The following is a 27,949-nucleotide window of genomic DNA, read 5'->3' as shown; positions in this document are numbered from 1 at the left end:
CTTACACGAAATTAACAGGAACTTATTTTGCACAAAGCACGGCTAGCTCTCTCTGCTCTTGCAGGAAGCGCACATAATAATCACAAAGATGACACGTGTACAGCAATTCTTCGCTTCACTTAGATTCTTCCACACTGATTATATTCAAAAGCGCCATGTTTTGCTGTTAACTCAGTATGTTAACACTGAGTTAACAATAATTTTTATTCCAAAACAAAGAAAAATAGACCTTCACCGCAATATTAGCAACTAGCATTAATATAAACAATTCACATCTTTAAAATCTTTTAAAATTTGCTATCAGATGCTGCCAGAGAGTGATTTAAATCTTAATTACGATCAAACAATTTTTTAAAAAAGAGTTTAAAAACTGTTTTAAAAAATGATGTAGAATAATTGTAGTTGCACATGCTGACCAGAAGAGGGGGGCATTTCTTTAGTTTGGTCAGGTGCTGGAGCCGGGCAGGTGCAATGCAAACAAATTCTGGGATGGGGCAGCATGCAAAACTAAATGGTACATTAAATTTCAAAATGCGTTATCACATCATATGATGCTCCATGCTATAAGGCGGCTAATGTGACTGAAAAAGAAAAAAAATAAGACCAAAGATAAATATAACATGTCTCATTACAGACCTGCCACAGATTCCTCTGTGTTAATTATTAATGTCATATTATATGGGGGATTGCAGGAGCACACACGCGCACACACACAAGCACGCACACACTTACTTAAGGGTTATCTAAAGGTCTTCTACAGCCCATTAAGCAGGCCTGCCAAATGAGGCACGCTGCCAGAGAGACGGGGCCTTCTGAAAATGGAGCCTGGAGCTTTTGTTCCTATCTGCTCCAACACTACCACTCATGCATAATAGATAGTGCTTGTAGTAGAGATTGCCCTTAATCACAGACAAAGAAACAACATTAAACTCATTACAGCGCGAAAGAAATGCTATCCTTGATTAGGGGCAATCTCAACCTATTTCCAGGAATTGGACAGAATAGGAGGTGTGGTGGAGGAAAGAAGGGAAGGAGAAAGAAATTAGAAAGGCACAAGAGCTGACCTAGAGGTCTTTTTCTGACCAAGGGAAAACTTGAGTAGTTTACTTTGACACCCATCCCTAGAGGAGAAGAAAAGAGAGGAAAGATATGGAAGAGGACAGAGACAGTGAGATGTCAGGTTTAGAGTTATAAATGACAAAAAGTGTGAACAGGAAGATAGAAATGTCAAAATGATGGATTACAACAGCAGGCATGTCAAGAAAGTAAACACCACAGGGAAAAATTTGTTCACTCCAGTTAGCCTCACCTGGACTGCATCTCGGCCTGTGCTGCTTTCTGGGAATTGATGGCAGGAGTCCCATGCAGAGAGTGGCTGAGCTGGGCCGGGGCGCTGATCTGCTGACTCAGTGGAGGGTGTGTGCTCTGGGACTGGGCGGCCAGTGGGAGGGTGGGCTGGGAGTTTTGCCGCTGGGCCTGCTGCTGCTGCTGTTTGTAGCGGGACAAGCTGAAGAAGAGGCCAAGGATGGCTTTCAGATTGCCATTCCGAATCTCTGAAGGTCAGAAACAAGGATGGGGTGAATGATTTAAAAGAAGAAAAGCAGAAAAAACACGGGGAGATGAAAACAAAATAGAGGATGAAGTTTGCAACATTTTTTCACATTTACCATACTAGTGCTTGGAAATTAAGCTACTGGGGTTTTTTATGATTTCATGGCATTTTGATTGTTTCCTTTTATGGAGATCATTTATCACTCGATTGCTTTTCAAACCATATATTCTATTCTATTGTAGATAGAAAAACAGCAACATTTTTGTAATTTCAATGTTTATCTCATACTTCATTACTTTACTGTAGCATGAATCAGTATGTGTATAAAGCTGTATAATGCATTAATCCATTTAAAAGTCCAAATTTATACCATCCTTTCCAAAGTTGTCCAGTGAGACATATTGGCGTGTCTTTGCCAGCCCGATTCTGGGCCCTAGGCCTTATTTAGGTGGTCAGCTCCATCTGGCATCTCCAAACTGGCATTTCAAATATATCACACTCTGTCTAATTCCTCTGTCTAATTCTGCTGCCTTTAGCTCTCCTTCTAGATTGTTCTTGAACTGCAAGATGATACACCTCAAAGTTCTCCTAACAGAACAGTGAATGGACCCCATGTCTTTCGTGCTGTAAAATGATGCTGCTGTTTGATTCAGCTTTGCATTAGCACCAGTAATAATATTTTCTCTCAGTTCCCTGTGTGAATTTCTTTCTTTTTTTTCCCCTTTCTTTCTTTCTTTCTTTCTTTCTTTCTTTCTTTCTTTCTTTCTTTTGTTTTTTTTTACAACAGCTACATTTAAACATCATTACCACTGTAAGCTTTCTGGTACATTAGATATATGTGTTGTGAAATCAGCCCTGAATGTTTTCATTTGCATTAATACAGAGTTTCCTGGAGAGAGCTTGCCAATAAAAAAAAAACTTCAGTGTACCAATCCGGAGGTTTTATCTTTCTCACGGCATCAGTTCTATTTAGTAACTAAGCCCGAGCTTGATTCAGGATGAACTCTCAGGTTCCATGTGAAAGAATAAATCTGTGGTTCCAGCTTACCTTCTGCAGACAGACCCTGGATGTTGACTCCTTTAGCTGCCAGGAAACTGAGGCAGGCATCTATGTTCTCAATCTACACAGAGAGAGAGAGTCACAGCTGCATGATTCTTCATACTGTACATTTACATTGAAATTTGCATCATGGTGAAATATGAGAACACACACTGATTAGCTTTTTGCATGGCTCTCACAACAATAACAAATCTGGGGGAGTCAACATAAGGCAAAAGGTTGGCATCATAACATCTTAAGCAGTAAATAGAGGTGCTGAATATCAATGACAATGATAGAACTGTTGGGACTGCAGATCGTATATCATTTAATAATCACTGATCTGACAGTTTGGATGACTCCAAAAACAGTTAAGATGAAAAATAAGCTTTTCATTCAATAATGTGTTGTATTCAACTTTGGATTCGTGCTAAAAAGTCATCATGACAATTTTTTGGCAAGTTTTATGTGATGAGACCAGTGTGTTAAGTGTTTACACAGCGCTGCATTTAAAGGCGTTTTGTGGCATTTGGGATATCAGCATTTATAACAAACAAATGGCACTAAAACCACACATTTCTGGCACATATAAAAGTATGAACTGGTGCTGAAGAGTAGAAGAGAGAGTCTGTATGTACAGAGATTGCTGTGCCATACTAGAGAAGTAATTTGGACCACATAGTGACATAACCAAAGCAGAATTCAAACCAGGCACACTTACATCACTTGATCTATGGGGAAGCAAACATCTATAGTCACTCAGTTGCTATGACAGCAGCCTTGGCAACCTGAGCAGACTGCTGAGCTGTCACTAGACTGTGAGAGGATTTGATAGGCAGACAGGCTTTGTTTAGAGACCATGTGACCCATTATACACAGAATCTGCTGGCTGGCGCACCTTATCGTAAGGTAAACCGCATAAAACAAGTCATCAAGCAGGGTAGAGCTGATGAATGACTGTGCGATCAAAGTGTACCAACTGTTGTTGTTGGTGGGGAGCAAACACACAGGGTACAACAAAAGATATATCAGTATTATACAGTCATTGATCTCTCATATTACACACAGAGTTACTAGCTGTGTAGAAGTCTCTGCAGAGCAACTAATCAACAATAAAAACTGTTTAAGAAGTGGAAATTTTAAACTGCACACAAAGGTTTAGGGAGGGGCCGAATCTTTTCAGAATGCTATTTATTCACAGAGTAGATTTCTAATGCACTGAGCCTAATCTGCAACACTGCAACACTGTATTGACAAAAAACTCATTCTGAAAGCTTCAATAGAACTTTACAGCAGAGGGTGGGAGCACAGATACACAGCAATGATACCGCAAGTGGTTTCAAAACTAAATACATATGAACTGTGTTCTTTGTAAATGAGCCTGGGTGTGGGCTGCAAGCAGAAGGGTCCTGTACAGTAATGATTAATGACATGATTACACTTAATATGCACCAACTAAATATAACCTGACCTACAGCTCCCACTGTGCTTCTCCTGCTAGGAAGTCTCTGGCTATGAGGTGACGAACTCATTTACATCTGCCTCTGTAAAAACATAGAAATGTCTGACAGCAAATGTTGTAGGTAAATCCATGAATGCACTACTGAACCACAGAAGCCACAGAATTACAACTAATATTGCTGCCATCCTGTACTATGTCACATTTAGTTACATCCAACCAGCAGTTGGGGGACATGTTACAAAGTAACTTGTTTGAATACTTGGATTCCCTTTTGGGGTGTACTTCACTTCTTTTCTCTCCTTCTATTATGCTTTGCGCAGTGCAATAGTGTAGCTCAGATAGCAAAGACGGTGTAGAGGACAGCATTTACGTCATTAAAGTATCAGCATTACACCCAATTTGCATGTGAACAAGGGCAACATCATCAAGGTGGAATGTCCAGGCTACTGTAATTGTCAGTCAGCAGCAAAAAACTTGAGCAGGAAGTACTCCTTGCTGAAGGACTTGCTAGCACTCCTTTATCAGTCAACTCCACAGTCATACTGCTCTTAGAGCCACATTATTATCAGATAGACCTGCTACTATGATACTATGAATTTCACAATAATGTTACAACCTCTAAAAGAATATTGGATGTATTATTTCAATAATACTGGCTTGATAACAATTTCTTCATTGCTTTCAGTGTTTGAAACAAGCTCCAAAAATATCTGAGCCATGCCAGTGTGTGAAGAGTTCATCTGACTTCAGGTCATCGGCTGAATTGAAAATGCACCACTGACTCTGCTGTCATTTCCATGACCTCTGACCTGGGAAACAGCTGTTAGCAGGCCTGGCACATGCTGTCCTTCAACGTAATACAGCAGTAAACTAAGAAACAGTAGGAATGCAGGTTATGGTCCTCTCTGAATACTGCAGGGTCCTTAAAAATAAACCTGTTGAAAACCTTTAATACCTTGGGCCTAAACTTGTAAGCAGCCTTTTATAGTTGAAGCTTAAATAGCAGTAACCCTCAGAATGTATACTTCAGTGAGACACCCCGTCATAAGTGTCATGGTCAGGGTAAATATGCTGAAACCTCTACTGCTATTTAAAACATGTAGGAATAACAGTTTAGTAAAGCTGGCGGAACATCAGCTATAGCCTGAAATCCTACTCAGACCACTCACTTCCACTAAATATATTTTCTAATTACTGTATATCACTGATTAGTCCATTCAGGATATTTCATGAGTTAGAATCGGATCAAAGGTTGTAACACTTGTTAGGCAGGGTGTTCCAATGTCATAGAAGTTAAACTTAGTTTAAGGCTGGCCAGGAATCTAAATAGTATCATCCAGCTTAAAAGAAAATGACTGAAACAGCATTGGTTAAAGCAGACTGATATGGATGATCACATTAGTACTGTTGACAGGATTTGCAAAACTTTGCCAACAAGAGGAAAGAGGAATGCAATGTCTGTGTCTGTCAATACTTTACTTTTTGGGTCACTGCTTTCATGAATCTGCTCTGCACAAACTTTGTACCAAGATAACCGGCTGATAAATGATTGCAGACACACTGAGGTGAAAGGAAAAGTGTAAACGAAGCGCCCACGCTGCCAAAGGGCAGTAAGCTATAGCCTCAAAATTTAAAATGGTACAGAAGAGAATCTACTGAGAACCAGAAAAAAAAACAAGAAAGCGTTCACTTTCAGCACAAGACAACAAATCTGCAGGGAAGCCCATACCTGCCTGAAGGTGTGACATGTTCCTGCAGTTAGCCTCTGCCCAGCTTCACACCTCGATCCGAGCTACTGTCACCTCCCTGCTCTGCTCGGCTCCTGGCAGCGTCAGTGCACGGCTAGCCGGCCAACAGTGCTCTGAACAAACATTTCCTCCCATCACAGGGCTGCTATTGTGTGTGTGTGTGTGTGTGTTTTTGCGTGTGTGAGTGACAGAGAGAGAGAGAGCAAGTGAGAGAGCAAGAGAGAGAGCATGTGAGTGAGAAAGACAGAGAGAGAGAGAGAGAGAGAGAGAGAGAGAGGAAGGAGTATGCTTGAGCAAGAGTATTATGAGTGTGAAGCAGGATTTCACTGACAAGCAGCAAAATGGCTCTTACATTTACTGTTTACATGTCAGTCTTCCAGTCATAATAAAAGCAGAGCACCAGCAGATCAGAGTGACCAAAACTAGGCTATAAGATTTAACCAGACTGATGTACTACAATAAATGTGAGAACTCTAAGACTGACACCTGCCTTCTGATGAGGATTATAGTTTACCACAATTTGAGTCTTGCTTTTGAATTTACCTCTATGCTTTTCTATTTGCTGGGATTTGGGAACAAAGCACAACATCATTACAGCAAGAAACTGTGAGACCATCTGAAACACTTCATCACTTCATTTGGAAGTAAAACTGAAATTATGAGCATCAAAATCCCAATAACAATAAAATACCCTACTTTACCCCTAACTATGAACGGTCAAAGTTAATCCAGAAGCTGGTCTGTTTGGGTACATTACAGTTTCCCATTAAAAGAAAAAAAATTGTAAGAAACTGAAATCACACATTCTTTTGCAAAACAGCAGTTAACAAATTAAATTTTTCTGCTTCAATTAGGCAGGAACCTTTTTTTTGGCTGAAATGTGAAATTTTAGAGAAACACCTTATTGGCTTGATGCATTGGACCTTTTTTCTATTATGTGACAACACAAGCTTTGTTTCCGGGCAGCTCCATGTCATTTGACCTTTTGACTGTTGGTTCTTGTAGAGTCTGGCTGCGTGTTAAGACTGTGAGCCAACACGTTGCATCAGCATGTGTGTGTATCTGTGCGTTGTTAAATCCATCAGTGTGTGCCCTCGCATACACACACACACTTTCACCCACTCAGGATGTTTCATGGATGGCATCTAGCCACCCACTTGCAGAACTTTGACACGTACCTGAGTAATTCTTTCTATTCTGACAGAAAACCACGTACGCTCAAGTTTTTAACAGAAATGTTCTGGCGCAGCAGCAGCATGAATAGACACACCATGATGCAACTTCACACACATCGGTGTAACAGGGAGCACACTGAGCCCTCTTCCATCTGAAAATTCATTTTTACATACTCACTGTTGTGTTTGAGAGCTGAGGCAGTCATATTAGGATATCTGTGCTATTGTTAGTTGACTGTTATGTTTTAATTGTTCCTTCGAAACAGTTTTGATTCAGGCTAACATTGGCTTGCACCAACACAAACTGAAATTCCCCCAGGCTTTCATCTTAAAAGGCCACATTTTTCAAAGTTTAAATGTTCCTGGAAAAAAAAGCCATTAAAAACTGCTGTGTCATATCTCCCATGAATAGACTAATTGTTAAGCCACAAATGAGCACAGTGTATGTACAAAGGCTGGACAAATAAATACAAACACCTTGTGGAACATTACATGATTACCTCTCTATCACAGCACCAGAAAAAAGTGTTAATATTATATGGAGGCAGCTTTTGATTGAGAACAGTTGAACTGAACTGCATTATTCAGGGTAACGTCGCTCTTATTTTATCCCACTGCTATAGGTGCTCTTTCTTTTGCGGGTCAGCAGAAGTCATGTGGAAGACACAATATCTCCAGGGTGAATAAAGGTCTGTGCCGGCTGAAAAATATTATTTGGCTTCTGGTATATTTGGTATCTTAGCAACAGCAACTCTGATTGCTCATTCTCTCCAATCCACCATGTGATCACCTGAGCTCTGACCAGCTGACACACTCGGGGATTTCTCTCTCAAACGCACACAGAAAGTGTAACGCCTTATGATCAAACATTAACCAGCCTGTTTAAGCATTAATCAAACACCTTCTAGTTCTTGCCCTGCGTACCTGTGTAAAGCTCCACCAGCTAAAACATCAAAAATAAGCATCCATGGACACACCAGCACAATTCTGTGTACATTTTTAGATTGAATAAAGCAAAATAAAGACACTGCAGGGTAAGGTGCTTTCTCACCTGATAGAATCCAATCTCAAACCACACCTGAAGGTGAAACGCGCGGTGAATTATAAAGAAAAGCTCAAGTGTGCAGACAGTTCAGCAAATAAACATTCATTCTATGCTTCATCAAGTCCATTAAACACCTGGTCCTGCTGGTTTCTAAACACCTGTGTGGCTGTCTGTCAGTCTACTTCCTCAATTCACCCTCTTTATTTTATGGCAGATTGGTGAGAACCAATCAGTCCAGCACACAGAGTAATGAGAACAGAGGGACGGGGGAAAATGAACAGCTCCCTAAAAGATAAAATCAAGACAGAAACCCTTTCACACTCCCTCTGTATTCACATCTTGGACACATCATGTGGATGCCATGGGTTTATCTGTGTTTTGAAACATGCTGCGTGAATCTTGAATCTCATACGGTGATTCTGGCTTTTGAAAATTGCTAACACTTTACTTTTTAATTTAAACTACTTTCAACCAGAGGGGGAAACGGGGGTGTCTCATTCAGGGGGGTGCCTGAATGAGACACCCCATGTAAGCATGTCTGTGTGTCTCCCTATGTGCTGGGCCATCCTGGGATGTTTTAACAGCTCACTGTCAAATCAACACCCTCAGTCTGGACTAAACCTGCACAGACAGGCAGGCAGACGATGCACACACACACGCACACGCACACGCACACACACACACACTGTGGCAGACTGGGTGGCAAAGGGATGACCTGCCAGGGGGGTTTCTTTCAACAAGAATGTGACAGTTACAGGCACTTGCGCGGATAGACAGCAGGTGAGTGAGGTGAAAGCACTACAGTTTATCCCACTGATGGAGCTTATTTCCATTTTTATTCATTCAGAAGCCGAGCTTGAGTCAAGTGCTAGTGAATGGCAGCAGATTTTTTTTCGATAGAGTTTGAAAACAATGAAATCAAGTGTGGTTAAAAAAAAGAGCTCTCTCACTCCTCTAAACACTTCTTCTGTTAAATAAACTCTCAGAACCTCTGTGTGTGTTTGTTTTGACAGCACTACGATACACAAAGCAGACATTCTGCATAATTGCTGTGGTTATGCCTACCCTTAGCGCTGTTTGAATGCTTCAGATTCGGTTCTAAAGCCGACACAAATACTGAGACTATACACAGAGAATCAATCACATTCACATACATAGACAAACATGCGCACATACTGCAACATCTGTGGGTCTGCGTGCAAAGTTAAAACAAGATTTTGACAACTGCTTTCCATTAAACAATTCCCACTGACTGAATGAACACTATAAAAACAGAGAAACAAACCATTTCTTTTGACGCAAACAGAGTCTATGAAGAATCACAACACCATAAAAGATACACCATCCATTTGGAACCACTTGTTCTGTCTCAGAGGTAAGCTACAATCCTCTCGCCTTGAAAAAGAAAAAGCTGCTGTGCCACATGAGCTGGATGCGAAAGAGCTCTAAACAGGATGTTGATAAGAAACCCACAGAGAGAGACGTCCAGACCACCAAGACCAAAATTTCAAGATCCTCGGTTACAGGAGAACTGGGCGTGTAATCACGGCTAATGGGAAAGACCTAACTGATAGCTAAGTGGAGATGGAGTCGAGACCATTTTCAGTGGGAGTTAATAAATGTTTTCAAACACTATGTAAAAATGTAAAAAGTGTATACTCTATGTTGGTGTTGTTCCTGCATCATCACAATAATGCTTGTCCAGGATAAACAATGCAACTGAACAATGTGCAATTAATTTATGTTTTTCTTAGGTCATTATATTTTATATAAAGTGTTTCACTGATTCTGGTTCTAGTGAATTTACTCTCTCACACAAACACAGCCGGACAGAAAAAACACGTTCAAATCAGTGATGCTCAGCAACCCAAAGAGAAGCGTGGATAAACCCCTTCTCTCTGTTTTCAGGAATGATAAATACAGAGCCTACCGTGAGCATCATAGTGTGAAACCTCACTCTCTACAAAAGGTCAGAAGCTCTCAAATATATAATTCATTCTGAAATAAATGTAATAACATGGCAGGACATAGGCGACCTCCATCAAAAACGAATGAAATGAAAACACCATCAAATGCTAAAGAAGAACTATAATCAGTCAGAGCAGAATGCCCTCATAAGTACCGTAATATGGCTCCACTGTGGGTATGTGTGTGCAGTGACGCTCAGGGATCAGCTGTGCTTCCACCTCCTTCTCAGTTGTTAAATATGGGTGTGTATGGGTGTCTCCATCATTCTCTCTCTGGTGCTTTGGTAGGCTTCAGTAGTCTGGCTGGTGGCCAGAAATAGTCCCCTCAGCTGGCACACTGTCCTAATTTATGACCCATTGCATTCAGTGGAGGGCAGCCCTGCTTCGGGATGCTCAGTTCATTTCCCACAGAGAGCACTAAACTGTAAAACCGCTAAAATGCCACCAGCGGTGTCAAGGAGGCAATCCCACCTATGTATCTTCTAACTATCACTGCAGACAAAAACACATCGTAACTGGCTCTAAACACTTCTTTTTTTTAAATCAGTGCTGATATTCTCCATCTGCTTTTACCCCTGAAGATGTGAGGAATGCTGACTTCTTTGGATGTGTATCATGTGTAACATGAAGAGGCAAAACTGGCCCCAAAACCAAAGCTTGCGATGCTTTTAACTGAGAGCCAAATCCAGAAGTCTGAGCCAGAGGTTTCACAGATGACTGCCCACCATACCACAAAAGTAAAAATAAATGGGCTAACTATTCACATCTACAACTATTTACCAGGGACTTTTGTGCCGCAGTTTCTAGCGAGGGCCACTTAAGTTGATCAGATGGGACTTCAAAGAGCTGGGTTTGTTTCACACAAACACGCAGGTAAATTTCTCAACGTTCTGCCAAAACAAACTTGGTAGGTCACTTACCATCTGAGAACGGCTCTTGGGACAGCCATTGATATCACCAATCTTCTCATTGGCTGAGGAGAGACAGAAGAGACAGAAAGACAAAAAGAAGAGATAATGAGAACTCTTTTCAGGCGTGTTCAGATGTAATCCTCTCCTTTATCCCGATGTGTGTGTCTGCAGAGAGCAGAGGTGTTCATGCCAGTGACTGGGATCCCCCCCCGCTCCTCCTTTCCTATCCCCTCCCGCTGACACATGAAATGCTATCTGGTCACAGCAAATGGGAACGGGGCCGTTGGGGGCCCGACCAGGAGTGTTGCGCTGCTGTGTGTGTGTGGTGTCGAGAATCATCCCTCCCGTCCATTAGAAGGCCCAGCCCACAGCAGCTGAGACACAGCCCTCAGCTCACAGCTGACAACTGGGCTAACAGCACAGACTCCTGCATCAGGAGGCACGGTGGAGACTAGAGGGCAGCTACATGTCAGGACCACATCCTTTACACCCTACAGTAGCACAAAACACTGTTCTTCCAGGGAAGTGGATGGTTTTGTTTTACAATTCACATATGAAAGAACTGTGGTCAGTTTTAGTGGAAATGACGAAGACTCCTGGGATTACTGGGCTTTTATAAATAGCTCCCATACACTTTGGACTGTGATGTAAAACTGATTTAATTTTCAGTTTATGCCAATTTAAAAAAACAAAACAATAAAACATTGTAGTAGAGAAGACCGGTGACCTGCCCAGGGTGCACGCCACCTCTCACACAGTAACAACTGGGATACTCTCCTACACCCTGTGACTAGTGGATAAATACCGGAAGATGGATGGATGGATTGACTTTAGCAGAGATCATAAGGTAAAACATTCCAGCTGAAAGAGGGTAAAAACCGGTATTGAAAAATTGGTGGTGTTATCAGGTCAATTAGGTCAACATGCAATTAGAAACTTCAACAACTCCACCCATAAAAATGTAAAACCATTCTCGTTTTAAAGTCCTCCTTGGGCAACACTGCTATACTTGTAGTGCTGCTGTTATTCGCTCCATAGAAGTCCAGCTCTGACTCCTTTTACTGAAGGTCTATGGATCTCCTTCACTGTTTCTTAAGATGATGACCCTAAAGCCTGAATTTTAACTTTGGAAAAAAAAGGAGGTGATGAAAAAAAATTGTTTTTAATATGTTGTATATTTTGTACACACAATGGTGCACAACAGGATCCACTGCAGGTCTCGTGGTTTCTGTTCTCACGCTGAAGCATCAGGGCATTACAGTCCAACTCTACTTTGACGATCTGACCATGAAGGACAAATTCTTGGTGCAAGATAAGTGAATGTTGTAAAACCCAAAAGAGCAAACATGCTCCTGGTGGCCCTACTGATCTTTGTGGATTGACACCGATCCTGCAAGTCTGGTCAGGTTTAAAGAGCAGTTGATGTTCGTTTCCTGCCCAAGTCTGAGGTCTGTGGTGAAATCACAGGGTGCTCATACAAGTGGTCAGTAGGAGACTTATAAGAAGTGATCTAGAAATAGCAGCAGCTCAGGAAGAGCTCGAGAGGTCAAGATGACCTTCAAGGCGAGGGGTTTTTCACTTTTATGAACTTGGTATTACAGCATGTATTTGGATACTACCTCTCTTTATGTGCATTTAAAGCACGTCATTGTCATACTGAGAATTGAAATTTGGCATGAAGCGATTCCAAAATAGTTTAGTGCTAACAAGACTATCAGTGATTTAACACTACTACTGTTGGCTTTGGTTTGTGTGCTACCTAAAAATTGCACACTGTAGACACCAACACTCACAAGAGACACGTTCTGTGTGATTTTGGGACACACTTAAAACTAAAACTAAAAAACATACTCACACAGTTTATCTTGTGAATACTGAGCAAATAAATAAACAGTTCACATTCCTGCAGCTGGGCTATACAACAGCTAGATTACTGGAGAAGACTAGAAACAGAGGACAGAGCCATATCTTAATTTTTTGTTGAATTTCACCGGACAGATTACCCTCTGAAATATTCATAAAAACAACTGATGAAGAAATCGATCTGGAGGCTTGTGTGAAGGTCAACCCTGACCTTGAATCTAAGCAGGTCAAAGAGCTAAACAGGTGTCATATCCGGCCAGGCCTCTGAACTTGTACGGCTGTTCCAACACCAGCAAGCTGCTCTGGTTTCATCACACTATGTGGGTATGAGGTTTTCCCAGGAGACAAGAGGCAGCAGGCAGAAAGGAGGTACAAAACAGGTGAATGGATGGCTCTGGTTGGAAATGATTTAATCTGAGAGCAAAGCTGTAGCCAGCTGTCACCTGCACTGCATTAACATCAGGTACTTTTTCCACAATGCAGAAACTCAGGAGCCGCCTTTCACTTATAAAATTCAGCAAAACTTTCACTTCTTGAGCTCCAAAATAGTCTGAATAATCAGGTTCACTGCTAATGAATTATTTAATACTAACTGAACAAACACAGAGGAGCAAGACAGACCCTGTTCAACATGTTACCCAGTCAAAACATCAAACTTTCATAAGAATAAATCATAAAAAAAACACCAGCACATCCAGGCTGGAAAGTAGCATTAGAACAGTTCCACATTCTTGTGTCAGCATTTATGCTTGTGCATATCCCCAAAGGAATATAATGCCAACCTTGCTCTTTAGTAACCATACAGGTGTGAAAACAACTGCATTTTGCTGGAATCCTTCTAACAGATGAAGATTCGTATAACCCAAAAAGACCTATAATGCTCATTCAGCTTTATATAGTGCCAAATTAAAACAAAAGTCGCCTCAAGGTGCTTAATATTGTAAGAGACCCTAGAATAATAGAGAACCCCCCCAACAATCAGACAAGGCCTTATAATCAAGCACTGGGCGACAGCAGGAAGGAAAAACTAAATTTTAACAGAATGAAACCTCCGGCAGAACCAGGATCAGGGACAAAGACATGAACTTCACGACCTAACTCAAAACACAATCACATGCAACAACTGATGTAGTGTGAGAACAGTAAAAGTCTTCATAGCATAAAATGTACAGAATCTGGGTCAGAGACATGGGGGAGGAGCAGGGAACAGACAAAGTCACTGACATGCTGAATCACCGGTCAGCTGGTGTTTGCCTGTTTTAGCTGCAAGGCTGCCGGCAGATGAAATGACAGGCTGAGGACGGCCAGACAAGATGACAAGACTGATGATGATGATGATTATTTTACAGATGAGAGCATGGGTCAAAAACACAGACGATCAGCAGTGGGTTGAACAGCTGCATACTGTGTATAACTGCTGTTGATGAGTTATAAGCTTTCTTAATTTGATTTAGGATCATAAGACTCTTTGAGAACATAACTGAATCAAAAACATGCTTAACAATACAAACACGATACAAGACATTGGTTTGTAAAGAGTTGAGACACAGTAAAGCACAAACTTCAGAAAGTTTAAATTTGATTTATATTTATATTCACTCTTCTAACTGTCCTCCTTTCTCTTCTATACATTCTCCCTGTCTACAAACTGTGGTTCACTGACTGTCTATAAATTCATAGAAGTTTTCCTCAACAATAGTGTTTTTCTCCTGACTATTGGCCCTTTGTGGAAGTAATTACTTCAGCTGCAAAATCTACTTTATAGTTCAATATTACATTAGATAATAGAGTAAAATGGTTTAATCTTATCACCTCAACAAAAGAAGAGTTTGTAGTTAATGATGATGTTTGGAAGCGACCATTTATTTGGTAAAGGTCAGCCGTATCTAAACAAGTAATGACGTGGCTCGCATTTTTCTCCAGCAGTCACTTGATCAGAGCTGGCTTCTTCCAGCAGGGCCTGGAATCAGAAGTTGGTTTCCTTACCTACGACCTGTATGATCTCAGCCAGCAGCACTCCGTCCGTGACGTCTGTTTGCAGGTCCTTGATCAGACGCTTGTGTCCTGACTTGGCGAGGTAGTGGTTGGCCCAGTCCGTGTAAATCTGCAGTCAGACACAAACACGAGCACGGTGTTTCAGTTACGTGCCAACAAAAATAAAATTCTGTCCAAAACAGGGGCCGACCCCGTCAGGTCGCCCGTGTGTTTCAAACTCCATAAACACTTGAAAAACTACAAAAGCTATAAATGGATGAAGCAAATTTACGACTAATAAAATAACAGCATGCTTGAATGGGAGCAGAGTAGCCCTCTTTTCTTTTGTTGGGGGCTCCGATCTGGCATATATCCGCGTGGTATTCAAATTGGGGCCATTGTGCTCAGCCAGGGCATTCATCTCGGAGCACACGGCGGCTGTTTTCAATGGGCCATGCTGACATCACTCTCTGGGGACAGAAAAGACCCTTCACCGCCTGGGGGGAGGAGAGGACACGGGGGAGGAGGGGGGGTGTTGGTAGAGAACGCATCTGAATAATCTGAATAGCTTCCTTCATAATTAGCTGCAAACTCTCTCTTTTTTTACTCCCTCTGTGATCATAAGAAGTGAGTCTCTCTTTCTGAGGAGGTGAAAAAAAGAAGCGGCTGAAGAGAAGTTGTGCAGAAGGCTATTCCTAAAAATGAAGGAGATGTTTTTTAAGAAATGGATGTGTCATCAATCCATCGTGATATGCAGCAATGTCCGGCTTGTCTGTAAACTGCACAGTCTCTGTGTGACAAGTCCAACATCAGTGGAGCCCAAAGGGATTTGAAACATGTGCTTCTAAATAAAGACACCTCTCACTCCATGTCTCACTCTTGCATTCATACAAACTCAGAGACCTGCAGTCCACTAAGACATAACAGGAAAGTGGCAATCAGCATGTTTAAGTAACTGTCAGTTTTCTGCAATAATCTCATTTCACTAGCTGTTTTGACAGCGTTTTTAGTGGATAAAGGTGAATGGCTTAAACTTAGGGGTTTGGGGAAGGCCTCAGAAGGAACTGGCGGCGGCTCCCAGGCCTGGCAGAACAAACAGCTTGTAGAACTGGGGTATCCATATATAGATAAGAACCGGAAGGGGCGTGTTTGGAGGCGTGGTCCCGGTCCTGAAATTCAGGCACTTTATCTCCAACTCTTCGTTGCCAAGTAAACTAAAAATCCATCTTCAGTGATTGGATCCTCCATCTCTTAAATTCAGCTTGGTGTACCTCTCAAACTGATTTTCAGAGAGATGTTCCTTCTCTGCTTTGTACAAAGTTTATGCTTTTGATTAATCTTTCTTTTACACGGAAGAAAATAATGATTAGTCAGGCTGACAGATTCTTGTATTAAGATAATGGGATGCAACTCAAACACAAAGTAGTTTCTGCTGGCATAAATGTCAAATTCCAAAACTGATTCATTTACAAAATCCAGACACACAAGCAAGCGAACTTCGTCAGTACACACTTCACTGTGAAATTCATGTCTATCTGTCAGTCCTCAGTGAGTGCATGGCATTGTATAGGCCAAGCCTAAAAGCACATGCTTGAGGTGAGGCGTGTGGCACAGTTGTGACCCTTCTTTCTTTGAATTTGCACTGTAAACAAACCTGAAGCTTTTCTGCCTCGACAGATGAATCACTGCTCTCATGAAGTCTTACAACAGGTGCGAGCACTTCAAAAAGATTCATAAACACGCACATCTGTACACTCATCATCACGCACAAGCTCAAACGCAAAAGGTTTACGATGCAAACACACGACCACACATTAAATACAAAGCGCCTCGGAGCGACATTTTGAAATTACACGGGCTGCATTCCCAAACGCAAACGCACGGTTACAACAAAAAAAGTTCTGAGTGACAGGCTGAACTAAAAAAAGCCTTTAAGCTGCCGGATTAGACGATCCATTCACACTCTCAGCTGGTTGTGGAAAAAAGGAAGTGCAATCTTGAAGAGCTTTTGTGTGAATGTGCAAGCGCTCTTTGAAGTAGTTTCGGGCAGGTAAATGGAGGGCTTGGATTGCAATTAAAAATGAGGGGAAATGGGTAGCTGTCATTGAAGGAGCTGAAAACCAGAGGGGAGGTCAAATAGCCCGAGGGCATGTGGAGAAGGGGGTATGGGCTTGTAGCAAGGGGAGAGATAAGTTAGCAACAGGTTGCTTTTAAGTCCCGAAAGAGACAACTTTTCAAAACACACTTTATTTCTCTGATGTTTCCAACTCAGGCTGCTCAAGCTTCAAATGCAGCAGGTAAATGCTGCATTTGAAAAATTTTCATTTTAAAGAAAGGCTTGATGCAACTTAGAGCTGCGTTCAAGAAGAAAACTTAACAGTAACCACAGGGATTTTGATCAAAAAAGAACATTTTGAACTTAAGCAAATAAATATTTTAATATATATGTGAAAGGTCTAACTTGCAGTACAACTTCACAAAAACACCACCTGGGAGAGACCAAAACAGAGATAAAAGGATAGCAAATACTGAACTTACATTCACCATGTCAACAGAAACTCAATTAAGCATTAATAACAGGGCCATCCACAGTGATGCATCATTTGCTTCAAGTTTCACCCCGCTGCTATCCAACTGAATCAGTCAATATAAGTCAGATGCATCTACATCAAAGACCTCACTCATAACTGGAACTTTGAAATAAACAGGAAAAAGAAAGAATGCAATAATGGGAATCATGTGTGGTAAACCACACATTTATTGGAGCTTCTGTGATCTGGAAGTTGCTTAAAGAAAAAGTGATGGGTGATGAGAGGCAGACATCAGATCTGGGAGGCATTTTAACAGGCTGAATACTTTGTGAAAAGAAATATTAATTCCATATTGATTCAATATCCATCTATCAAACACAGATGAGATACAACAGATTCCGGTTCAGTCTTTAATTTAAACCACTGTTAATAATATATAGACAATTTAATCACTAAGGAGATAAGAAGATAAGTAGTTAGCATTATTACACGGGGCAGTCCCGTGGCATTATTGGCATTTCTGTGTGTAGCTGGTCACTGAACACACAGTACACGTACCTACCTTATTTTACTTGTAAAATCTTCTGTAAGGTCAGGGGTCAAATGTGACATGATATTTGGATGCACGCTATAATGTGATATTTAGAATCCCTCAATGCTGCCAGTACAAACAAAGACAATAAGAAATTTATTTTTAAATAGCTCTATATCACTTTGACCTGATCAGGCAAATCTATTGACTTTAAGGGAAATGTCAGAGGTCAAATGTGAAATATTTTAAATATACCCCCACCTGTAAGAATCATAGTTTCTAAGTTAGAAGGTTTTTGTCCATTTCAGACCAATAACTCACTAAGTGGAGGACCTGAAAACATAACCTAGGTAAAAAAAAAAAGGATTTTATACACAAAAACTACCAACCTCCACATGACTCATACTTCTTCATCTGGGTGTCCTCTGAATACATCATTTATAATACTTGAAACAGGGACTTATCATGAAATAAAATACAAATGACATTGTTCCATAAATCTGAAAGGATTTACACCAACATAATAACTTACATGTTCTGTATCTCTGGTACATGTATCTGCTAATATCATGAAAACCATCCTATTAATAACTTTACTTCCCTTGGGAGAGCATACTTCTCTTATCTTCCTCACCAGTACCGTCGCAGCCATATGTCAACAACAGTGTGGCAGTCGGGGATTCATAACGTGCAGATGCATCTTCTAAGATGGAAAATCCCTCCATTACCCCCTGATGGTAATGGGGGTCGTTTTAGGAGTTGTAAGTTGGAGCTGTGGTAAGGGACGTTCCCATCATCAGAGAAAGCAACATGACACTGACTCATTCACAATGTCACGGACTTACAGAAACTGTAAAATGTGGTCTATCAATTCTACTGACATTTTGCTTTGGGAATATGTCGCCTCCATAAACCAAATCTGGGCCTGCCGGTAGTTTGCATCTTTCTTTGATATAACAGTAACAAGTAGCAGAGCAGTCTGATGGTATTTGGAGAGTTACAGATAACTACTGTTTTTGCCCCGGGCTTAAGGACCCTGGATTTGAAAATACAGAAAGGCATTGAGATTGGAGTGTTAACCGTCAGAATCATTTAGACACTGCGCGCATCCATCATGTAGAAGTGTTAATCACCAGACACCCCATGTTACGATATTATCATGATCCTTCATTCTAGATATTATTGCAATTTTTAACATTTTGTGACATGCTGAGTATTGGAATAACAAACTGTGATTTATCACCTTTTTCAACTTGGTTAAACTTTGTCAATATTTGTTTTATTAAGACTCAATAAGATTAAGTTCTCACTTCAGTTATTTGTTTTCTGCTGCAACACTGAAAGCACTGAAAGCACACCAACACCGCAACCTGACATAAATGCTGCCATTATACAGTCAGTCTGGTATCAGTGTGCGATTGTATGGAGTCTACAGTAGATTTTCTCTCCATCGCTTGCCATTTAGTCAAAAGATTCTTTAAACAGTGAGCCATGCTTTGTCAAGTCACAAGCACACACCGCATGAAAGCCTGGACCCAACTGCATCATCGTGTTCACATAATAATAATGTCCCATTTAAGGCTTAAAATTGGAAAAGCATCAGTTCTTCAAAGCCTCTAACAAACATTGATGAGTCATTCAGACTGATGCATCTTTCCTTTTTTTTTTCTTACAAAAACGCACAGATCTGCTTCACATCCAGCATCCCTGCTGCCTCAGCTTGCTGAGTCACCAAGCTGGTGTGGGATGCCTACAGAAGGGCATGACGCACACAGGCCATCCCTGCAGTGCTCGGTTGGCCCTGTCAAACAGAAGTTGCGGGCAGCCAGAGCCTCACACTGGGAGTGTGCCCTCAATTTGAAGGGCACTTTCTGAAAACTGAAGAGTTTAGATGCATAAGTTTGGCAAATGTCACTCGGTTGAGGACAGAAGGAGGAGATAGACTGATGTGTTTGTGTACTTCCTGTGGGCATGTTTGCTTATTTCAAACTGACACGCAGCTGGAGCAAACACTTTTTATTTCTTTTGCTCTTTTATCTCTGTTGTTTGGAATAACACTCACTTGAGAAATGATAACTTGTTCACTAAAGCAAACACTGCACTCTATCTAATCTGATGCTTGTCCTCACTCTGCTGCAAGTGACTTTTTTAAGTACCTAAAACTTGGCTATCGACCGTTTTTTGATCATATTCAACTGAATTGAATTCAGTTTTATTTATATAGCACCAAATTACAACAGCAGCCGCCTCAGCGCACTTTACTACACATACTGTAATGTAAAGACCCTACAATAATACAGAGAAAGCATAACAATCAGACAACACCGTCTGAGCAAGCACTTGCCAAGAGTGGAAAGGAAAAACTCCCTTTTAACAGAAAACTCTCCATCAGAACCAGCCTCAGGAAGGGGCAGACATCTGTAAATGCAAGTGATGGATAAATGTATAAATGCAGAGAGAAGAAGAAGAAACACTAAGTGCATCATGGGAAGCTGTCAGTAACCTGGGCCTATTGCAGCGTAACTTTGTTTCTAGTGTTTGCATGTTTAAGGACAGTGGGAAATTTTAGCTAGCAATGGACAATCATCAGTGAAATTCTATACCAAATTATTGTTATATTAGAGTTAATGGAATTACAGTAAACATACTAAAATAACCACACAGCTATCAGACTTCCCCTAGACACATACTAAAAAACTTGCTGCCAGTACTTTTTGTTTAATTTGCGCATTCCAAAAACAGAAGCATCTAATTTTACCACATGGGTTCAGCAATATGCTCAAAATGTTTTCCTGGCATTTTGGATTTGTATATTTTTAGTTTGGTGATAATGATGTGTTTCCTTTTGTTTTCCAACCGCAAAGGTTTTCGAATTGTTTCATAACCGAGAGGTGTGTTAATTTTCTCCACTTGTCGAGGACCATTTAGTCTTTCCACTGAAGTTCAAGCGTAAAAATCACAAACCAGCCACAATATTTCTCACATTTTCACACGGCATTAAACCACAACACCTGAGGTCTGTCCTTCAAAGCACAGTTCTCACATACGTCGATGGTGCAGCAACAATTATGTTGATAACTTCAGGACTATTACCCTTATTACTTTCAGGGTTCAGTAAGCAACCTAAAAAGCGCTGTGCTTAACACGCCATTATGAACTAATCTACCAACATGAGCAAGAACTTTAAGGAGAACGCAGCAGGACCAAAGCTGCCATAAAGTGCTATCTCTCACAAAAAGCTTTCATAGGGAGCCAGGACTTAAACAGCTCTTGTTATAATTCAGGTAATGGCCCTGAGTGCTGAGTCTACAAAAGACATGCTCTGATAACAATGCTTTCTTCTACCTTTTCAAAAGAAATCTACCTCGTCAAACGCAGAGCAACCTAAGTTGAAGGCCTCTTCCTGCGACTATTTAGGGGTTTATAAGGTAAAACTAAATCCCAGCACTGAGACTCCATTCATTTATTAAACTTGTAGCATACCCACTTCAGTAAGGAGGAATCTATAATAATTCCTTGCTGTTCCTGGAGATCAGTTTCTACCCCTGACATGTCTATTTCAAGCTGACCTTTCCTCTTGCACTCTCTCCCCAGTCTCCCTTCTTAAATCCCGAGGTAAATGCATACTCTCTATCATTTCTTATGTTATTTTATCTTCATCAAAAGGTAGATATGTATAAAAAAAAGCATTCATAACACCCTGACAGCCCACAAACTCTAAATGCCTCACTGCATTAAGTACTCCCTGGTTTCTTACCACTTTGTAGGCTTCACAGGAGAAGCGGCTGTAGCTTCTGGCTGGCACCCTGAGCCCGCTGTACCCCGCCATGTGGGGCCACCACGTCGATAAACACAAATATCTGGGCGAAGATAACTTCAGATTTTGAAGATCCCTTAGTTTCAAAAAGACCAAAAGATAAGAGCACTTGGTGCACACTGGAACAGATAACTGGTCATGCTGTGTTCCCCCTCTCACACACACTTCTCTGTGACAACTTCTGTCTGGCTTGCTTGTAGGAAAGGGGCATGCTTTATTCCTCCATAAATGTACTTCTCTCTTATCTCACCCTGTTTTAGTCAGCTTCATAGTGAAGCCTCAGACAGTCTGACACTCTTTTAATCTCCCTCTCCTTCTCCCTCTCTCCCTCCCTCACTGTCTGTCATTCACTGAGTCAGACACCTTGACTCAGTTCCTTCTTCTGCTACGAGTGGAGAGACTGTCAAAAGAAAACTAACCTAGAAACGGAACCTTTTATGTTTAATACTTGAGAACTGTGTTAGGGAGGATTGCTGTATTTGAAAAAGACAAACAAGACAAAAACCCAAAACTCCAGCATGAAAGATCATTAACTGTCAGACTTTCCCTACATAAGTTACCTACATTATCGGTAGGTGGCCCAACCTGCATGTAACAGTTCTACAACTAAGCCGTGTCTTCTGTTGTACTAGGGGAACATAATTGGTGCTGATTCAGGCAATGAGAAAGAAATCAGATTTTGAAGTTTCCTACTGTATGTGGTGCTTCACAGCACACCGTTGCTCCCTGTGTCGAAGACAGATTATATAAATATGATGGATGTCTTTGCTCCTCACACTTAATGACAGGACACTTTAGTGACCTTCATGCACACCTGGTGCTGTATTTTATAGCAGGCGCACGCGCACACACATACACACTCAAATACAAACACAAAAAACATGGGAGGTCTCAGGTGTCGGGGGTGGGCTGCGCTACTTCCTAAATCCAGCCATCATCTTATGTCATCAGCAGTGTGCTGCTTCACATTCACGAAGAGACCTCACACCTTACAGTGTCACTAAAAGGAATACAAACTTCAAGTGCGGGTCTCAGAGCAGCTTCACTAAAGAAACTCTCCATGCTTTACTCAAGAAAACACATATCTGCACTGCAATGTGCTGCCTTCTACTGGGTTTTAATCTGATGACTTCTAAATTGTATTAAAATAAATAAAGACAAATGCATCCTCCAGTTTTCTCTAACATTAAAGACTTATGGTGGGACAGCACGGTGGCGCGGTGGTTAGCACTACTGCCTCACAGCAAGAAGGTCCTGGATTTGAATCCACATCCATCTGGTCAATTCTTCTTCCAAAGACATGTGGGGTTAGGTTAACTTAGTATTCTAAATTGCCCATAGGTGTGAATGTGAGTGAGAATGGTTGTCTGTCTCTCTGTGTTAGTCCTGTGACTGACAGACAGACGACTTGTCCAGGGTATACCTTGGCCTGTGGCAGCTGGATTATGCTCTAGTGATAGAACATGGATGAATACATGCATTTAAGATTTTTCTTTCCCACTTTTTCCAAAGTAAAGGATGACCTCTTTGATACCCTGAAAAACTACTTAGAAAATGTATTTTTGTGGGTGACCCCTCCTGCTGCCTAGACATGCTGAGCCCTATCGATGAGGACTCAGCATCCCTCTGTGCTGCTGCAGGCTGAGGGTGACATGTGGCAACACATCCCCTCTGACCCAGGCTGGGCTGGCTAGCAGATGGCTGGTGGGAGATGATGGATGGACTGAGTCACTTACACAGCAATCAAGAAGTGAGGGGTGGGAGTAGTACATAGGGGCATCCTACTTACCCAACAGTGGTATATTTTTCTGTCACTTCCGACACACAGTCTCAACAACACTCGCTGTGAATGCAGGAAACTTGCTCGTCTTAAAAAAACACAGAAACACAGCACTGGGCAAAGGGAATTCTCTGCACAGCTCTCAGTGAGCACTAGCAGACACAAACAGATGGCTTCTGAGAAAACAAGCATCACAAAGGTGTCCTGGTCTGACAGAAATGACAACAGTCTGCTCTAGCAGCTGCTGTGCTATGCCCTGCGCTCTAACACTGAGATTTTTAATGCTTGACCAGTGGGTGGTCAAACAGACTTTCCATAGCAACACTTTATGATGTACTAGAGGCAAATGAAAACTAGAGGCAAATGCAAGCTTGAGTCAGTGAAGCAATTCAAGAAAAATCAAGAAAAAAAGTATATTATACTAGAATATTACAAATAGTTTTATATGTATTTATCTTTATCTTATTTCTTCTTTTTAAGAGAATTATTCTTATATACCAGACAGGTTGCAGTGACAATTCTATGAACAACCCCTGAAATTACCTGGAAATAGCATTAAGTCTTCCCCTTTCCGACCACAAGCTATATCTTTAAAATGTCTAAACATTCCTTTGCTACAGTGGAAAAAGTTTACTGGGTGTCTTTCCTATCATCCGTCCTGACAAACCAAACATAAATGTTTTAAGGACGGAGTACGAGGTGCATGTTCTTCATACAGTAATCCTACCAAACCGAAAACAAACGAAAACAGCACAAAAGCATTTGTGCTCCTTTCTTTTTCTCTCCTCTTCATTAAAAGTGTATCTGTGGCTGCAGCTTTTTCTTTGGTGTCACGAGGAGGATACACCATGGTTAGTTCATGGTCTGTAAGGCCCTTGGCAGCGATCCACTCCATGCCAGTGTACTCACACTGTCCTCTCAAGTGGCTTTAGCCCACAGAAAACTGAACCAGGCCAGCTTTAAATAAGCCCTCGTGTCTTTGCTTACTCTCTGTTTGGCACATGAAAGACATGTGGCTTTGTGAGGCATGGAGGCCATACTAGGCACATGTAGACAAATGACTTGGCCAGAGCTGTGCTGTTAAGAGGATAGGAAACAGAGCCAAGAGACGGCGTGAGCATGTGCTGGCACCTGTACTTGTCAAAAGTGATCTGAAGACCATGGGCTGAAAAACATCATCTAGTAATCGATAAAAAGAAAAGAGCATTTGCATCCAGCAGCGAGAGCTCTGATTGTACAGAAAGGTTCTTCCAGGATATGAGAGAAGTGAATCATGAGTACCTCAAAATTCCCCAAAGTCGTGCACAGCTGAAACGGCACAGCAGTGTCTGCTACGCAACATGTAATCAACATCAATTTTGAGACATGCAGCCTGATGCTCATGAGGGCACAGCAGCTGTTATAAAGACAGTTTTGGTAGTGATGTTAGAGCGAAACAGCTTCATCGTGGTCCTTGAAAATCAGCAGATATTTGCAGCATCTGAGGTGTGACCTCCAGAACTCTACAATACCACTGCTGTTGTTTTAACTCTCCTGCATTTGGAAAAGCACTTATCCACCATGACTTTTTAAGCCCTGTATAATGTATATTCAACCTTCAATCTTTTTACCTTTGAGTCAGATGTTGAATTCCACAGCTTTTTCAGTTCAAAATTGGCCAAAGATTGCTGCTGCTTTCACATCCTTCTATTCAACCAAATGTTTGGGTGCATTATGGTTAAAGTACATGCCATGTACCTGTGATTTCTTAGAATCAGCCGCTTGACTTTATCAAATGCAACTAAGTACATCAGTTTTTAAAAAGAAAAAACAGATGTGCTTTGAGTTTACTTAGATGATTTTTCAGAGAAGAATAATTTAATAAAGGGTAGTTATGGCATGCCGTGGGTGCGTTGTGCTATTGAGAGCTTGAGTGTGTCATGCATGGGTATAGCCTTGACGGTGTAGAACATCTATTTGCGTAACCGAAAACAAAAACATGGTTTCACTCCTCTGCATATGCTGGCATGACTCAGGATCAGTATTAAGCACATCATTCATGCATTTTGATTTATGCTGCATGGGTCACACATCGACAAAAGAATCTTGAAAATCAAATAATCAATAGACCTGTTCTATAACAGAGAGAACTATGGACATCGACTACACTTCATAATAAAAAGAAAGGTCATTTTAATTTCTCTAAGTGTGTGCACATGTTGGGCTGTGCGTGCCTTTGTCAGCCCCACTCCATTTCACACAGGCACACGGAAAACACACAATCCCCCTCCTCATTTGAGTTGTGTGTAGGTTAGCAGTGTGTAATTAAGCTAGCCCTCTTATCAGCTCATCTCAAGGCTTTGGCAATAACCTCCTCTGCTTCCATCTCCCCTTCTTCTCTGGGCTCACAGGAGATCCAGATAAGGAAAAAGGCTGAAAAAGAGAGAGACGTGAAAAAAGAGAGAGAAAAGAAAAAGAGAGTGTGTTCTGTCCGCTTCAGTTACGTGTAAACTCAACAGGATGCCTATTATCCTAACAGACTTTTATTAAATCTGCTGCTTCCTACTTTTATCATATACATCAGTCATTACACAGACCCTTTTTTCCCCTCATTTGTTTGCACCACATGACCCACCTGCACCTGACCGGCCCTGTGTTTTATCTCAGTGTCCCAGATGCTGTTAAATAATTACCATCTCTCTGCCATCATACTTATATGACACCAAACACTAGGCAACAAAGCAGCAAGCAAACCTGATTTTTCCCCCTTAAATGCTTTAAAGGGGAAGAAACACACACACACACACACACACACACACACACACGCAAATGTGCTACACAAATCAGTTTAAAGCCTTAGATAAGCCTGTTTTAACTTTCCATGCAGACATCAAAGTGAAGCTAGTATCAGGTGAGGGGAAAATCAAGATGCATGCCTTCAGCACTTTCTTCTGATATTAAAACGATCACCACTAATCCACTGTGTGCGTGCAATCTAACACTGTAGCTGCTGTAAGGTTTTGGACTGATGAGACAAGCACTTTTACTGACACATAAACACAGAGTGGAGAAAAAAATGTTCTGATGTTACAGCTTCAGGGAAGGATGTGAATAGAAAGAGCTGTCAACAACAGAGAGAAGCCTACATACTTTTCTATATGCACAGTCAAGAACTGAAATACACGGTTTTCTGATTTCGTATGGGTGGTTGACCTTTGTGATGATCTGGAAGTGTTCAGCCTACCAGTTTCATGGTGAAATTGTTCTGCTCCCAGCGGCACAACATCACACTCATGTTGCGTCGTGCAGCTTCCTTCCTCAGAGACACCTGCCTCACACCGAGGAAGACTGTTGCTTGCCCAGCCAAACCAAAATATAAGCCATTAGTAGCAGGTCTAGAACAACCTGCACTGAGCAGAGCTGTAGCAAAATACAGAAAAATCCACAAATTAAAAAAGAATCCAACTGCAAGTTTGAATCCCGACTGGGTGCACCGTTGGAGATCCAGGGAGAACAGAAGAGCTACTGCTTGCTGGAGCCCCAGCAGGTCTCTGTATGCCTGGGGGGGGGGAAGGAGCTCAGTCCCTCCAGTTTCTCTCCACCCACTCTGGGACATAGGAGGAGGGAAAAATAAAGGCAGGAGGTGAAAGGCAAGAGGCACTCCGCGGCTTCTGCTGCCGCTCTGAGAGGCAGCCAAACCAAATGCGGTGGAGAAGAAGCAGGAGAGGATCCCCCTCATGCTTGGACCACAGCAACACATTGTGCTATTCCTCTTCAATGGACTATTGGTCATATGGGGAGGAGACAGCAAGAGAAAAGGACAGACCTCTTAACCTTTCTACCACCCCTCCCCCGACAGTCTACCCCATACATGACAAAAAGTGAGCACAAAAGACAAAAAAGGGATGATCGGTGCACCCTTGATAGCAGTGGAGAGAATAAATAGTGAGAAGCGCAGAACCAAAGTCCAAACCACGTAAAGCTCAATGCTAACCGTAGGTTTTCTATTTATTATTTCTTTAACCGGCTCCTCTGCTGCCTGTTAAATTTTTTTTTTAAAAAGCCAAGTTTTATTTTTCCCAACCATAGAAGGAACAGTCCGCTCTCTGATCAGCCGTCACCCGCAACACACTGCAGCAGCTGCATGTGTTTATTTATGTGCATGCGTACAGTGGGTTCATAACCTAAGCATTTATGTATGTGTGAGTGTGTATGTAAGAGTCCACAGTACAGGATGCCCTGCGTTTGAGCGTGTTCCAATCCTCTGTGCATACACGCTGCAACCACCGACCACAAATTACAAGCTGAATTTGAATTTTGGGAAAGGCCCAAGATTTACAGAAAGTTCCCACAGTAGGGGGATGCCTGATCGCTTCCAGCAGGCGGAACAAAATGCTTTAAGCTTTATGAAACAACAATAACACTAAAACCATGAAGACAGTATAAAGTAATGAAAGAAAGGGTTTGCTTTTCAACAGCATTTTATACTGCCAAAAAAGAACAGAGATGCAACTTATAGCCGTCCATGGCAGGTTTTCTACTCTGTGACTGAGAGGAAATGTGTATTTTATGTT

General features: G+C 41.5%; 1 protein-coding gene and 1 long non-coding RNA gene across 2 annotated transcripts in view; one reads left to right on the top strand and one right to left on the bottom strand.

The window, feature by feature from the left end:
* Positions 1-26,918, bottom strand: part of nav2a (neuron navigator 2a) — an 85,402-nt gene extending 58,484 nt beyond the window's left edge. Inside the window, 6 exon segments of the mRNA XM_019346135.2 lie at positions 1,065-1,121; positions 1,310-1,553; positions 2,601-2,673; positions 10,909-10,961; positions 14,749-14,866; positions 26,620-26,918. Coding sequence (XP_019201680.1) covers positions 1,065-1,121; positions 1,310-1,553; positions 2,601-2,673; positions 10,909-10,961; positions 14,749-14,866; positions 26,620-26,670 — 596 coding nt within the window. The 5' untranslated portion in view covers positions 26,671-26,918.
* LOC112842058 (uncharacterized) lies at positions 3,360-5,077 on the top strand. The gene is made up of 3 exons (XR_003213651.1): positions 3,360-3,500; positions 4,093-4,174; positions 4,739-5,077. It is a non-coding gene; the product is annotated as an uncharacterized LOC112842058 (long non-coding RNA).
* Positions 26,919-27,949: the final 1,031 nt, after the last annotated feature.

The sequence above is a fragment of the Oreochromis niloticus genome, linkage group LG1, assembly GCF_001858045.2.
Source record: "Oreochromis niloticus isolate F11D_XX linkage group LG1, O_niloticus_UMD_NMBU, whole genome shotgun sequence".
Classification (NCBI taxonomy): Eukaryota; Metazoa; Chordata; class Actinopteri; order Cichliformes; family Cichlidae; genus Oreochromis; species Oreochromis niloticus.
The sequence above is the reverse complement of the archived record's forward strand: the minus strand, read 5'-3'. Positions and strand labels throughout refer to the sequence as shown.